The sequence below is a fragment of the Ambystoma mexicanum genome, chromosome 12, assembly GCF_040938575.1.
Source record: "Ambystoma mexicanum isolate Mex_15411 chromosome 12, UKY_AmexF1_1, whole genome shotgun sequence".
Classification (NCBI taxonomy): Eukaryota; Metazoa; Chordata; class Amphibia; order Caudata; family Ambystomatidae; genus Ambystoma; species Ambystoma mexicanum.
Genome location: NC_090936.1, coordinates 1,219,623,279 through 1,219,639,906, shown reverse-complemented (window position 1 = coordinate 1,219,639,906; position 16,628 = coordinate 1,219,623,279). Strand labels below are relative to the sequence as shown.

At 45.1% G+C, this 16,628-nt stretch overlaps 1 protein-coding gene across 1 annotated transcript in view; it reads right to left on the bottom strand.

The window, feature by feature from the left end:
• UTP20 (UTP20 small subunit processome component) overlaps window positions 1–16,628 on the bottom strand; it is a 1,390,303-nt gene that overhangs the window by 807,342 nt on the left and 566,333 nt on the right. The window contains exon 26 of the mRNA XM_069629877.1: window positions 11,018–11,184. Within this exon, the coding sequence (XP_069485978.1) occupies window positions 11,018–11,184 (167 nt within the window). The remainder of the gene's footprint in view (window positions 1–11,017; window positions 11,185–16,628) is intronic.

The window sequence follows — 16,628 nt, the reverse complement described above, 5'->3', positions numbered from 1 at the left end:
ATGCCTTCACGATGCAGCCGCGGTGGACCCAGTTTCCTGTTCCTTGGTTGTGGTGTTGAAAGGAGGGACTCTGGAAAGGATGTTGCGGCATCAGTCGCGAGAAATGACTCCCAGAAAAGGAATCTCCGTGCTCCAATATAGTTGTGTGGTTTTGGCAACTTTTCACAGACTCGAATGAAGAATGGTTCTCATTCAAAAGATTCACCTCGCTTTGAGGACTTTGAGGAGGGGGGGGCTAGTTCACGGCAAGACGATGTACTTCACTTAGGTTCTAGGTCCCAGGGTATTGGCGCTTTGTAGCCCAGAAAGGTTGCAGCTTGTCGTGGGATTGCTTGAATTGAAGCTCGTTTTAGGACTGATTATGCCCACCAGTCCAAAGGGGGACGTGGTCATCTTCGGTGCTTCCCTGTCCATTTGAAAACGTGGTCTGGACAGCAGTGGTACTTTAGCAGGCTTCTCCGGTTGCTGGAAGGTGCTGCAGGCATCTCTGGTCATCGTCGTCTTCGGATCCTCGCTGTTTATCCAGGAACATAGCCAATCAACACTCATTCTACATTAAAACTTTGGGGGCGTTAGTCCTTTCAAGGCAGACAGCCTCGCAGTTGGACCTGGTTCTAGGCAGGCATCCCAGGAGAAAAAGAAGAGCTGTGTTTCAGACTCCACCCCTGCTTCCCGTCCTCACAGACAAACTGGAGCCTTCGTGGGCTTCACAAAGTATTCCCACATTTCTTGAACACCTCCCTGTTGTGCAGTAATTACTAGACCTTTAAACGAGCCGCTCTGGAGGGTTGCCTTGACTGCTCTGGAATTCCATCTCATGGCAGAGAGTCAGGAACTGAGAGGTAAGCCCCTGCAAGCCACGTAGGGTTGTGGGCCCTAAATATAGAACCCCAACAGTGGTCCTTGGATGATGACAATGGTGAACCAATGGAAGACAACAACAAGATTAGGGTAGTCAAGCGCCAGCCACGGGACAGATCTTTTCAACTAACAAGGACTCAATCTGGAGGCTTTAAACAGTGGGAAAATATTCAAGTTGCAAGCTACTAGCCACGAGTCACTTGTCACCTTCATTCTAAACACACACACACCAAACCCATTTTTTTTTAATTGTCAAGAGTCATAATGGCTAGTACCGAGTGCAAACTTTGTACCCTGCTTTAAACAAACTTCAGATCACCCCATCGCAGGCAGGGAATGAGAGCGGCACAGCTACATCTATCCCTTCTCCATGGATACAACTATCACATTCCCAAGAAAGTGAGTCAACATCTTCATACAACTCCAGTCAGCCCTGTCCGTAACGAGTTAGGAAGGCAAGCCCCTCCCAAGTTGTCACTTCGCAAGCACCCCTATTACAACCATTTAGGGTTGTGCCATATTTCAAAAGGCACGACCTATGGTCTATGAATTGGTATTTGATTGGGATGCAATATTTGATTTTTTCATGGCGATCGAGAGCACATCCACCTGAGTAACACAACAATGCTCTAATTGCTAACGAAATGCAGCAACCTGGTGCACCTCTAATGACTGGAGTAGGTCACCTCTGACAACAAGTGACCTCGGTCAGCATCTGATGGGGAGCAGGACCTACAGGCAAGGACTTGACTGATTGGATAGTGGGGGATTCCTCTTATACGGTGGTGCCGTCCCGGATTGAGTTAGCGTCATTATATTCTGAATAGATCTGGTAATATGACCACCTTCCCCTGCCAGAACCAATTTCCTCGTCCCTCGACAGGAAGCATGATGCATACTACCAGAAGATGGATTGATTCTCTAAACTTTCTTTCCATTGTGCTGGACAGCCACGCCTAGCCAGGAAGAATTATACAGTACGCGAGTCAATGAAGAACGTTCTGCATCTAAACCTATTGAATTACTTGCCTGGCAGGTACGCAACATATGGTTGATTGCTACCACCACTTTACTTACATTAGTGCTTGAATGGAAAATTATAATTGTTTATAGAGTGCAGTCTACCGCCACTTTTGACATATTGTGGAACTCTGAATAATAGGTGTTTCTATTACCCAAAATACTACTCACTTTTTCGTCATTGGAAAAAGCAAAGAAGGGGCGGTCATGATGAGAGGAGCTGATGCACTTGTGAACTTTACCAGGAATGTAGGATTTGCACACTGAACAACGTTTTTTACAACCCTCTGTCGAGGGATCTACAACTACTGACCTTAATGGGGGACTAATACAACTGGTACGCAAGGTAAGCCTAACTCCTCTTGAAGTTAAGTAATGTGACAGAGCACCAAGGCTTACCTCTAAGGTAGGGGTAATGGGTAGCAGGCTAACACAAAAGGTACCATTAGTCCACTCACTTATCACTAGAAAATAAGCCACACTAATAAACTGAGAAATCTATACACTTGTTAAGTCACACCGAAATTTAAGTCACACAGAAATCTATCAGGTCCAATAAGTACTTAGCACATATTACACAGTCCTGAATAATACAGGATCAAATAAAAAAAATAGTCACCGTCTAAAAGGACTCGCCCACCACACTGCATGTATGCAGACCCCACCCTACTGTCTGTATGTAGGCCCACTATCTCAGATAGGCCCCCCAACAAGCACACAAACAAGCAAAGCATGTACAATTCCCTAAAGACAACTGCGAGGAGCCAGGAATGAGAGACTGCCACAGGGGGGTTCATTGATTGTGGCCACAAACCTTTATTGCATCACAAAAAGGGTTTGGAAAATGCCTCTTTCCCTACTCTCAGAGTTATTTCCCCACCTAACATAAAACTAAGGGTCTGCCTGACTGAGCTCAAGAGGTCCAAAAGAAATCCGTCCTGTGGACAAAGTACTATTCTGGCCTTCGCATTCTAACCAAATTAACTCTAAGGGTAAAAGGGTAATTTCTTTGGCCTTGAGTGGTATATACATGTTCAAAAAGGGAATGCCTAACTCCAACACAAAAGGTTCCAGAGGGTGGTTCCCTTCCCTGGTTTCTCTTCATTCCATTTTATACTTTCAACAATATCAGTTCCTTAGGTTTTGCTTGACCAACAACAGAATTGGTATACAAAAGAACTTGGTTGTTAGACACTATATTTGTAGGATACCTGCTGTACTCGGACAGGTTTTCACTGCTCTTGCCATTCCTGCTGTATCTTTAACTGGACTTAGATTTGACCTTGCCTGGTGTGCTTGCTTACCAGGACTTACTTTCTTATATGAATACTTTTGCAGCTTGAATCTGCCTGTTATAGTCTCCTGCCAGGGCTTTCCTCATATGTGCACTGCACAGACGCACAGACTTAATAGTCTCTTATGTCTAATTCTGTTCTCTCTTTTTAAGGAATCTTCAGTTGCTCATGCTTTCTCATAAATTACTGTTAGGTAAGATTTTTACTTTAGTGCTAAATCTCCCTCACCTGTGAGACCCCCAGAACTTTTTTCTGGACTGGTATATTATTTTTTCCCTATACCTCAGTGAGTGGGAACCTTTTTCCAAACTCACAGATCCTTTTACTCTTTTCATGGGTGTCACTTTAAGACTCTCCATAGAGTCCTTTTAATTTGATCCTCTGATAACTTTTTGGCATATACGGCCTATTGTTGCTGGGTTGCCCTTTGGGCTCTCCTTTTAATTTTCTCTTGCTAACCTTGTGAGAACTACAGTTCCCAAGGATAGAAAGGATATTTGTTCCTCTCTAAACTGTATTTAGGCGAGACCAGCACACCCCACCGTATATGGAGTGCTGTGGAGATACAATGCATCCCCTTTCACATTCTAATTGTAACATTTTTGTTACAGGGTCAAAGTTATCTTTCATGGCTGGTGACAGTGAACCTTTTTTCAAATTGGGTGTACCTTTACCGTGGGCTGTTTCCACAGACCCGGTAAAGGCATCCGTGGGTGCTCATTTTACCAAAATGGCCCCCTGTCTCCTTTTTTGGGCATTTTTGCATTTCTTGTCCTTCCTTGGATCTTCCCCTGCCCTCCAGGGCAGGAACGTCCTTTTTGTGATTTTTATGTTGCAAATCTGTTTGATTGGATGGGTTCTTGCATGAATGTCCGATCCAGGAAGCTGAAGAGGTAGTCAACCACTGGAGCTGAATCCGAAGATGATGAAAACTTGGCTAAGACGATTCCCAGCGACCAGAGAGCCTGCTGTATAGCCAGAACCTGCCGTTACCCTCCCTTACAAGCGTCCTAGGGACTACGAAGACGACGAACCGGACTCCAATACCCTGGTACGTCTTCCGAATCGAGCTGAAAACTTGGTGGCATCTTGCTGGACCTCCAGAAACACACATTGAATCCTTAAAGTCTCCTCACTAGAATGCTGGAGCAGATTAGCTACGAGAATCCAACTGGCAATATTCTCGCTCCAGAAAAGGTAGCCAAAACCACAAAGCTGCATCCAGCCGCAAAGAAACTCTTGCCTCGAGCCTTCTCCATCGATCCCTGTTGCAAAATCCCTTCCAAAATCCTTGTCTGATGGGAACTAGCCTGTTCGCAATGACGCAGCTATTTCTCATTAGAGAAATGGATCCCTAAACTACAGAGACACAGCGGTCCTCTCGTCTGATGGGAACTCAAAGTGTACAGTTACAACAGTTCTCACTTACCTTGAATGTGTTTTGCCATTCTGAAACTTGTATGTAAGGTTATTTTACTCACCTGCGAATTTGTTGATCCTCTTCCCAAAAAGAAATGCTGTTGGCTTCACTTTTCTGTTCCTGTTAAGATATAAATGTATGTGTGCCCCAATTGGGTCTTGCTTCCTCTGACTTGCTGTTAGCCTGTCTAGAATACGTCTACCTCAGGTTTTACTTACCTGTGTGTCATCCTAAAATAAGTTAAAGAGTTATTACTTACCTTAGTCTGTGTTCCACTGATCTGAAACAGTATTTTCCATCCTTACTTTTTACCTGCCTAGGATAACTGTGTGCCATTCTTAAAAGGTGTTCCGTAGGTATCGCTGAACTTTGTCTACCTGGTGAAATCCTAAATTAATGTAAAGAGTTCTTGCTTACCTAAGTCTGTATTCCACTGAGCTGCAAAGCAACTGAAATTATATATTACACCAAAAGGTCTTACTCAACTAGCATAACTGAGTGTTATCCTGAATAATAGTTATAGGTTTCTACTGGTCCTTGAGTGAGTGTTCCACTATTCAGAAAAGTAAACTTGCAGGTTGGTTTACAAACTGATTCCTTAACAGAGTGTCACTGCATGACTGACATGTTCGACTACCCTTGACTTACTGTAAAGTAATCTTAAAGTAACTTGTGGTTTAACTCCTCATGAATAGGTGTGTCCTACACTAAATGTGTTTGATAAGGTCTGACGTCCCTAGAAATACTGTTTGTTTTCTGAACAGGGTCTATGCTTTGTTCTGTGTACCTTCAAGCATTGTGCTGTGTTTTATAATATGTTTATGACTATGCCAAAGTACTTACTCCAAGACTTAACTTAGCCTAATTGTATTTATAATAAACCTTTATTTTTTATAATACTTACGGTTGTGTTTCTGTTGAACCCTTGCTATTCTACAAGTTCTTTGTACCTTCCTAAAGCCCCCCCCCTAAGATAAGTCTGGCTGCTCTGTCTACGCTACCATATACGCAGGTGGTACATTCTTATACTAAGTGGGGTTTTGTACTGTCTCAGTTGTATGGTTTTACTAAGCCCTTGGGCTTCAGAAAAACTGTCTTCTTAACTCCATTCAATGTTATTTGCTTTTGGAGGCTTGCAATACACCCCCGTCTCCCAGCTTCCCTTGGGTGGACTCACCGGCTCTTGATGGCGTGCATAGGCTTTCCCACGGAGATTAAGCAGTTCTTCGGCGTTCCGTTCCTTCTCGCTGCCTCCGCCTTGCAGATTCTGTGCCTCTCACGGCTCATGCTCTTCCGTTCAGCGTCTCTCGGGACTAAGTCGGTGAGGAAGCTGTTAGGGGAGTTTTCCTAAAGACCTACTGGTAATAAGACATTAGTAAACTATCCCAGTGGTTTGTAGATCCCCAACTCTTAGCATCGGTCTGCACTAGCTCAGGACCTGGGTAGTGTGGCAGAGCAGTCAGGCTTATCTCAAGAGGAAGATGTGAGCTGTAGGCAAGTACTCTGAATCTTAGTTACACATGCACAGCAAATAAGCACTTACACATATAGTTATATAAAAGATATATATTTATTATATTTACACCAGAATCACTTTAAATATTTCAGAAGTTTACGTTAGAACACTTAGGAATCCTTGATAATACACTTCAAAGGGCACTTTCACTTTTGTGTTTGCTTGAGTTGACATTTGTAGCAACGTTAGAAAGGGAAAAGACAAGGTTATCGTATTATCAGTTACTGCGCACTCATGCAGTTTTCAACTGTTTACACAGTAATACATTTACTCTTCAAACACATATAGTAAAGTCACTTAAAGGGAGGAAAACAGTTAGTGTAGAATGAGCTTCGTTCAAAGTTCTAGAGACAGTTTCTTTGCCTGTCAAGTCTTTAAAGTCCCAAAACGCAACCTGAGGTAAAGGCAGTTCGGAGAGGGCTTGAAATCTTGGCAAACAGAGAACGAATAATGAAGAGTTCCTGCGGCTTTCTTCTACTGCCTAAAGTCATTGAAGCAGCAAGTTAGCACCTAACAAAGGAGACATAACGGACTTGAAAAGGGGACACAAGCAGCAGCTTCGGTCAGAAGTAAGAGGGGGTTGCCCTGGACACCTCTACATGCACTCCAACGCTCTGGAGTGACTTCTTGGAATCAGTTAAGCAATACCTTTTCCCCCTCAGTACCTTTAGTTTGAAGAAAATGTTTGTGTTGGCTTCTCCGCGATGTGGCAGCTCTGGAGCCGACCTACGGATGGTATGGTGACGAAAGGAAGGACAATAAACGGTGTCTTTCAGCTGTAGTCTCGAGGGAGGACCTGTAGCACGACTTTCAGTAACTTCTTGGTTCACGCTGCGGTTTTGGCGCCTTTTCAGCAGCACCAACAAAGGACACGGATCGTACGGTCAATCTTCTTTGCTTCCTGCAGTCCCAAGCTCTGGTGAGGGGTTCTGGGAGAGTTGGCTTGGATCTCTGGAGTGTCCTTATGGGCTCAGCACAGATTTGGACGGATTCAGCCTTTCCACGATGATTCACTCGAAATGGGCAGCAGGTCGCCTGGTATTGGGGTTTCGCAGCTCTGGAAGCTCCTAGTACCTCAGGAAATGGCTTGTTTCAAAGTTTGCCTTGGGACTGGTTGTTCTCACCAGCCAATGGGTAGGAGTCACCCTCTTCAGAGCTCCTCTGTCGCAAGGAAAACGGGGTCAGGACAGAAGTGGTTGCTTCACAGTCTTGCAAAGGGTCTGCAGGAATCTCTGGTCGTCATCTTCTTCGGTTACCTCTTTTTCCAGTGGTCAACTTGTTTTACACTCCAGAAGCCTCATGTTTTTTACAGTTCGAACACACACTCCTCTTCAATCGCTATCAGCATCTTACAGAAAGGGGCGTTTGGCTGTCCAATCGGGACAGCCAGACACCCTATGGGAGCTGGTCCTATTCAGGCACTCTGGCAGACAAAGGACAGGGGGGTGGAGGACTCGCATGGAGCCTAGGCAGGGATACCTACTGCTTCCCGTCAAAGACAAAACACACACCTCCCTCTCCCAGAACGGTAGAAGGGCTAACAAAGAACCACCATGCTGGTAATGGTGAAAAAAGAAGGGAGGCCCCAAGTCTGTACTTGGATGCCCCTATTGTGCACTACCGAGGCCATGCACATAGCCTGCGGTATATAAAATACACAATAGTTGGTAGAACATATCCACTGCCACCAGCCATAACTAGGTGATTGTCTATGTGTCTACAAAGTCTCCAAGTATCCTTTTGTCACTCCACTGAAGGTGGCGTGTGCCAATCTCTCTGACTATACAGTTTTGGGAGACATACTAATTATCTCTTTATCCTGTACTTTACTTAAGGATATAGGAAAATTATCTTAAAGGAGGACCCTAAGTGTCCCCAGCAACACTGCCCATAAGGAGCTGTGTGCTGCAGTAGTAAACCACAGTTGCCTTTAAGAGCTATGGAGCAGCCAGACTCCATAGTACAGGTAGATTTACAAAGAATAGAGTTCCAAAAGAGAGTTAATGAGTGGAAAAAAGGCTCCATTCATCTGGGGGTTTCACTAGGACAGGGGATGAAGCACAATAATGATAAATCTTAACTACAAAGACCAGGAAGCACTGGGGTAAATAACACAAAAGTGTGAGTTAAAAGTTGGAAAGTCGAAGTGTTCCGGCGGAGGTCTGTAGAGAAAGCCACGCACATTCGAAAGCCTTCAACATCAGGAAAAGATCTGAGACCGACTGAGGGAGACCGGAAGTGTAATAAGTTAGGGGAAGGGACCACCTGCAAATGTTGTGAACTTTTCCTTCAAGAGGTCTGATCCCGACAGAGGGGGGCCGGAGTGAACTCTTTGCTGAACTGTGTTTTGGAAGTTGGAAAATGAGCATTTAACGTGGAAGGCCAGGTGGGCCTTGGTCCACGTCTTGAACTACCTTTGTGTTGAGAATCTGAGCCAGAGTGCGTCATCTTGCCTACAGTGACCGCCTTTCTCCGTGCTGTCCAACGTGGGCAGGGGAACTGACTCGGCCCCATTTATTCTTTATATTTGAACCCTGACCACCTTTTACATACATATTCTCCTTTACACACTTTGTGTACAAGGTATAGGGCAGGCATTCGTTTTTTTGTGACTATAGGCCATTCGTATTTGACGGATTCAACTAGGACTGTTTTATTTATTATTTGATGGTCGAGACTACTCCCATCCTAGCTAAGGTTTCTCCAACCCTATTGAAAACTTCAATAAAGTTTTTACAAATTGTACCTTTTGTGTCAGTGTCATACTTGTGATACCATGCCTCCCTTACAGTAAGATCTACCAAGAGTCTCACAGAAGTGAAGAAGAGGATGCAGTGAAGAGGATGCAGCACAACGTCTCCATGATGCAGCAGCAGACTCGGTCACCAGATTCCAGGTCAGGCAGTCGAACAAAGGGACACTGGAATGGATCTCGTGGCATTAGTCGAGTGAAGAGGCTCTCAGCAAAGGGTTCTGAGATTTTGTCTCCATTTCCAAAGCACCATCAAAGAGCAGTTACTGCCCGGTCGATTTGTCCTGCTTTCTCAGTGCAGCACAGTGGTGCAGGAAGGAGTGGAATCCTGCCTCTGGGGGTCTGTAAGAGTCCGCTAAAGCTTCAGGAGTATTCGATCTTCGGAAGACGATGCAGTCCAGATGGCCCACAGGTCTCAAGTTATTGGCGTGTTGCAGTGCGGGAAGGTCACAGCTCGTCGTGGTATGGTTCGAAATGCAGGTCGTCTCAAGTCTGATTGGTCCCACCAGTCTGAGAGTCATCCTCTTCGAGTTCTCTGGACGCTTGGAATAAGGGGCCGCACTGCAGCAGTTACACAGAAGGCATCGCCTGAAGTCCGGAAGTGGCTGCAGGCATCTCTTCTTCCTCGTTTCTTCAGTTCCAGGGGTCAGCTTGTCTTCAGCCTCAGCAGCTACGACTTTTATGCAGGAACCAGCCAATCTGCACCAATAAACCATTCAAACTCTGGGTGGTGGCTGCCCTTTCAGAACAGCCAACCTGCTTGCCAATTGGAAATGGTTCCAAGCAGGGACAGCAGAAGACGAAGAACAGCAGAGTTTCAGAGTCCTCCCCTATTTCCTGCCCTCACAGACACACTGGAGCCTTGGCAGGCTTCACAAAGGGATCCGCTGAAGACAAAAGTGAACCAGGACCTACTCCACCCTGCACGGCAGAAGGACCAAAAAAGGACACGCTATCTTGAATTGGTGAGAAAAGAACACTGTCACCGGTTTTGGCCTTCAATGCCCTACCACAGTTGTAAGTAAAGCCTGGGAGTAAAAGATTCACAAAAGTAGGTAGGGTAGAACACCACTGCCACCAGCCATTCATATTAGCTTGTCACTGTAACAAAAAAGTTATAGGAGCAGTGAGAAAGGGGATACTCAGCACTCCACATAAGGTGGGGTGTGCTGATCTCACAATAGAAAAGGTACAGGGATAAAAATATCCCCCTATAACAGAAAATAAAAATGGAAGCCACGGTGCTTCCAGCAACACTGCCCAGAGAGTGCTGTGTAATGCAAAAGTCAAAGACAGATGCCATAAAACTTGGGAGTAAAACATATGCAACCCCCTGTCGCGGGAATAAAGAAAGGAACCCTGGCGCAGCTCAAATTAGAGAAAAAGAAAACCGGATCCCCGGCGTGGGAAAAAGCTAGAGTAAGAGGCCATTGTGCGTCGGCACACCAGGGTCTGTTTAGTCTTTAATGAATAATAAATCTGTCACCTCCAGCACCAGCAGAGCGCCGGTTGACCATTATAAAACCCTGCTAGAGGGTTGCAGGCGCTCCACTCAGCGCCAGTGACTGCTGCAGCCCGTGTACAAGCACGAGGAAAAAAGGAACAGAGGTTCTGCGTGCTGGTGCCTGGGGGATCGGGCGCATTATAAATGTATATAACATAACGGGCGTAGTGCATCCTTTTATATGACATCAAGTGCAATCGAGGAATGGTGCAGACATATACAACATGGAGCAGCACTACGCACTCAGTCAAAACAAAATTCAGTGAAGCTCAAGATGAGGAATCTGTGGGAGAATGCAATCCATTGTAAATACCTTACATAAGGCAAAGCAGGGTTGCAATGGCAGGAGGACTTCAGCAAAAGTCCATCTGGCCACTAAAAATAAAGCAGTAATCGAAATAAATTAAGAGATAGAGCAAGAATTTGAGGGAACCTAATAATAGGAATTCTGTCTAAAAACATACTAGAAACGAAATACTGTACACACTACGCATAGCACACTGAAATAAGGACTGCATCAAAACCAAAGCTGCTTACCAACACTGTAATGTCGCACAGGTTCATACAGCAGATCCAAGAACTAAATACCGTACACACTGTAAGCATAGCACACTGAAATCACGACTGCATCAAAACTAAAGCTGCTTACCAACACTGTAATGTCGCACAGGTTCATACAGCAGATCCAGGAACATTCGGATCTCTTCAGGTAAAGATCCGGCCAGGAATCTCAGAACGATGGACATACGGGTGCCCGCAGAAGACTTGCCCTGAGTTTTACTGCCGGTTTTACTTCTCATCCGTCCATACAGAATTCTTCAAAACAAAATACCATGAAAAGAAATTGAATTTGGTTTAGAACATAAAAAATTGTTTACACTAACAGCAAATTTACAGTGCAGGTTTCTGAAACCTTTGGCGCTCAGTGTTTTGGACTACAACTTCCAACAACCCTTGTCAGAGATCATGAGAACCTTAGTCAAAAGCATCTGGAGAGCTGCAGGTTGCAGACCAGTGTTTTAGGGAAACCCAGTATTGAGCTAACAAAGTAAATATACTTTCCATCTTTTTTTCCCCACACATCCTACTTATGGTCAGAGAGGAAGCCAGACACTAGCTACCTAAGCTACCAATTCAGCTGCCTCCTCTCATCATTGCTCAAAACAGTCCCATTTTACCACGTCATGTAGATTTCAAAATGGAATAACATAAGTGAGGCAGGAGAAGTCGCTCTGACTCCCCCTGCACCATTCTCCATCGCCCCACTTACTTAGGACGGAATACCTGTTTACATGTGTTCTTATGGCAACTATATAAAGAGCAATATTCACTAGAATGTTTTATACAGCATGAGACGCTAATGTACATTCCCAAATTCCGATCCAACACTAATGTAATTCCATCGAATCTGACCAGTTAATTGCCATATATTAACACTGCAAGAAATGGCACATTTCTCCCTGCAACATTACATTTAGGCCAACAACTGCACACTAAAAGTTGTAGACCAGAAGAATAGGAGCAGTGGCAAGTGGCTCTTATTTACCTATCAATTTGAGGCTGCATTATGTTATCCACCTTTTATACTGCACACCCATCACCACCGTAGTGATCTTAGGGTGGCGAACTGTCTCAAAAGGTGGCATATTGTGTCTCCAACAGGATATCATCAGACCTTATTATGCGTTAGTAAGGAAGAAGGTTTGGGACGGTGGGGAATAAAAAAAGGTCAATTAGTCAACCGAGAAAAACATTCAGTAAAGGGTAAATTCACGTGGGATGTGAGGGGGTGGTAATATTGTGGTAGTGGGGATGCAGGCTCAAATGCGATTAGATATCCGTAAACGTGAGAGTTTCAGCAATGTTAGGCTCTGCTTCAAGCGAGGATTTTATGGAGATAGCAATACCTAGACCCCACGATGCATGGTACAAGATGTAGTTGGCGTGATAAGCTTGAGATGTGCTCAAGCGGGCCCACGTCATGAGGAGGCTTTCACCAGATTTGTTTGTAAGAAAACTCTACCTTTATCCAAGAAGAGAACTGGTTTAGGGAAGCCAGCCAACAGGCGTGTGCACACCAAGAGTTGGACGTGTAAAGAAGAATGCATCGGGAAAACACGAGGCACAGGGAAGAGGAGTGTGAGAAACCAGAAGGTGTCTCACCCACTCGTCCCCAGGGATCTGTTATCCAGGTGGCCAGGACACAGCTTCGCTTTTGGATCTAGTTCATGGGGGTGGACTGTTGGGTAAGAATGAGTGCAGTCCAACTGATTTGGGACTACACAAGACTTATCTCCTTGGTATTAGACACACCTTTTAATATAGGCCTGCACTACACAAGTTGGTAGCGTGACTGAGCAGCCAGGCTTATTTTAAGAGGGGTAATGCGAGCTGTTGAGCTGTGCAATGAAACTAGTAAATGCAAGTATCCAATTAAACACTTACACACTTAAAGTTATAATAAATTATTTATTTATACACAAAGATATTTAAAGCATTCTTTAAAAAGCAGTAATTAGCTGTAACATTAATGCCAAGTTAGGATTCAATTCAAAACGTGAGCAATAGCAGGTGAGTAATATATTCATTTGTTACACATGTTCCAGCACTCAAAGGTGACGTCATTTGAGGTCAGTGTAGCATTAATATAGTATCACCTTTACAATATAGAGTTTTTCAGGAATGAAAGGTTAGGTTTAGATCGGAACAAACTGATAAGTTATAACAGTTATATTCTCCAAAAGGGATGTAGGCAGTCGATTATCCCAACATTAAAGTGTTCAACATTTAAAACCTGTAAGAGAACAAGCACTGCCAAAGCCAATAGCTTCAGAAGGAGGCCGTTAGGGAGCCAGGACAGCCAAAGTCAATGGTCAAAGTTCTGATGCTCTTCTTCTCAGAAACATGTTCTTAGTCTGTGTTCAAAAGAGAAATCACAGCAACTCAAGGGGAGTCACCTTTAGAAAGCACAAGCTGTAAGGCCAATGCAGGTAAATTGAGGTTGTTAGGGAGAATTCTCAGAAATGTGCTAATTCCCTTCTACCTTCGAGACCCCCAGCACTTTTGCTGGACTTTAGGACTTTTAATTTTTATCCTGGAGAGAGCGAGACCTTTTTCCCATTCTCTCATGTGTTTTAATTTATTTGAACTCAGTGTTTCTTTTGGATTTGGAGTCTGACAAACTCCATAGGCATAATCTTTTTTCATTGTATCACACAGCACCTTCAGTGCAGTGGCACAGGGAAGTCTTTCAGATTTCCCAAAAGTGTAAATACTTTCTCTTGGTGAAACTACTGTTTCCAAGAGCAGTGAACTGAAATTGACTTTACTTACATGTTGTAACATTCTAGACCCAGCACACACTATCTTACAATAGGGTGCTGGATGGGTTTACTTAGTATCCCTTTTGTCTAGTTTCTCATGTAGCATTTTTATGTTACCCTTTCTACAATTAATGGCTGCTGGCAGTGGTTTACTTTTCCCCACCATTGTGCGTTTTAACCACGGGCTGCGTTCGCAGCTGCAGTATAGCACCCATGGGTGCCCATTTTGTCAAAATGGCTTCGGTCTTTCTTATTGGAAAGGGCCTTCTTGGGATTTACTCTGCACGCCAAACCAGGTTTGGTCCCTTTGTTCATTTTGTCTTTGTCGGGGTTCACTGCTGAAGCCCGCCTCTGGCTCCAGCGTGTATGGCAGGAAGCAAGGAAGGTTCCCGAAACTCCCTGTGCTTAGTCTCCTTGATCACATGAATGCACCCAAAGGTGATTGGCTGGCGGGCTGTCCTTGGAGGACAGCCACCCTGCTATGTGATTGACAGCTAGGCTGCGAATGAATGGGAGAAACCTGTATAAAAGGCAGGGTCTTTTGCAAGAAGGCACAGTGGACCACTGGACGAAGGAACCGAATATGAAACTGACGCTTGCTGTAACCTCCTGGGCCATTGGTTTTCCCGGTGAAGCCCTGCTGCATTGCTAAAGCTCAGAATTTCTAATCGCCTAGAGAAGGCCTGCAAGGACAACTTCTCCCCTTGGGTTGTTGGGACCAATCAGCCCCAAGACAAACTCGACTGGAACCCCTCTCACTGCTCGCTGTACTTCATTGTTGCTGCAGGAACAGAGTGCCAGGGGACAGGAACACCAGAATAGAGTGCATCGTCTTTAAGCCAGACCCAAGCTCCAGGAAGATCCTCAGGACTCCCTCGAAGCAGGACTGACCAAGCCTGAGCCCCCTCAAAAGAGTGCTGGACAACAGAAGCAAGGAAAGTCCACAAGGTGTCTAAGAACCGCGGTGGTGCTATTTGCAAGTAGCTGAAACTGCATAGTGCCGCTGATCTGAATTGTGCCCATTGCTGCCGCCAACCTTCAAACCATAGTGCAGGAGTCCCCAGACGTCCTGCGTCTTGTCCCCATGACTGAGGCCCAGGAGCAACAGGATCTGCAGGACTACAACAGGAACTGAAGAGAGCTGGAACCTTTTCTTCAGACCCAAGGTACTGTGAACTAAGGGGTACTTAGCTCCTGTTGTGTGTGGCTTGCTTGCTCTCATTGGAGGCTTGCATTGGCTGTCCTTTGCAGAGTTGCTTGCAGCTTTGCCCTTCACAAGCCTCCCAGCTTGCGGCCCAACAGTGATTTCTTTTTATAACAAAACTCTGACATTGTGCAGGACTTTTGTGCTAATCTTTAACAAGTGCCTCTGCTTCCCTAGACTTCGCTCAAGTGACATTGGCTGTCCTGGCTTCCTGAAGACACTTCTTACCCACTGACTGTTTAACTGTCCCCGCAAAAAGACATTCATGCCTTACTTGTATAGCTGGGAAACAGTTAACCTACATTGCATTGGGGGATTCTAAAGTTCTTCCCTGTTTGAGAAACTTGTTAACCATGGTTTCTTTCCCTAACCTTTTCCTTTTTGCCACAACTTCAGTATTACCATTTAAGTGTGAAAAATGATATATTAATGTCCACAGTGTTCTAACTATTGAAGTCACCTCAGAGTGTAGGAATATCCGATTGCCATCCCAAAAGGGTATCTACTTACTTTATTGAACTGAAGGAGTGTATTTTAAGTGTTGCATATTGCTCCCTTCCAAAGAAGGCTTATTTTAAAACGGACTGTTAAATTAATAATTATTTTATCAATAAACCTTGAATATAAGTGTTATTTGAATACCTGTCACTGTGAAAATATGTTGCAACCCTAGAGCTCACATTGACCCCTCTTGAGATAGGCCTAGCTGCTCAGTCACTTTACCAACGTGTGTCGTAGAGGCCTATACCAAAGGTTGGGTTACCTATTGGCTGGTGAAGTCTCCTACAGGGTTACTACATACAATCTTGCCTAACAGACAAGCCCAACCTTGGTGTTGGGTTAGATCGCACTCCCAAAGATAGGAAGCACCCCAAATGGCAAAAGGATAAAATACCCCAAGCCCCACGGCACCTCGAAAATGAAGGAAGTGTTCCAGCTGGTTGTCTTCACAATGCAATGCAGTAGACCTTGTTCCTGGTCCTGGGTTGTGGTGATGAAAGGGAGGATGTCTGGCGGGCTCCTGCAGCAGCACTTGAGAGAGTGACTCGGCAGCAATGGATTTCCATCGATTCAGCGTCTCTTTGTGGTTTTGGTGCCTTTTTCTCAGCGCAAATGAATAACGAAAAACTCTGGTTAGGATTTCCTTGATCCCTTGGTCCTGGACTCTGGTGAGGGGACTCTGTATGCAGATTTCTCGCTTCTGAAGGGTCCTCTGGAAGCCTACGAAGATCTGTCAGATTCGGAAGACAATGCACTCACAAGTGGTCGAGCTACCCCGCGTATTGGGCTTCTGCAGCATTGGAAAGTCACAGCAAGTCGGGGGTGCGCCGAAATAGAGTGTCTTGAGGCTAGTTGGTTCCACCAGCCTAGGGGAGGAAGTCGTCCTTTATGGGTCTTCCCTGTTGATTCGAAAACGGGGTCATCACAGCTGCAGGGTTTCACCGGGCACTTCACATTCCAGGAGGGTGCTGCTGGTGTCTTCTCTCGTCTTCTTCTTCGGATTCTGTTCTCCAGTGGTCGACTCTCCTTCTAGTCCCCAAAACTTTTTATGCAAGTTCTTAGTCATTCACAGCACAAGGCTGTCAATCACACAGCAGGGTTGCTGTCCGCCAGGACAGCCAGCCGGCCAATAGGAACTGGTTTCACTCAGGGACACCTAAAGACAAAAACAGGGAAGTTTCGAGACCCTCCCTCACACTTCCTCCCTTTCCAGACACACTGGAGCCTGGGCG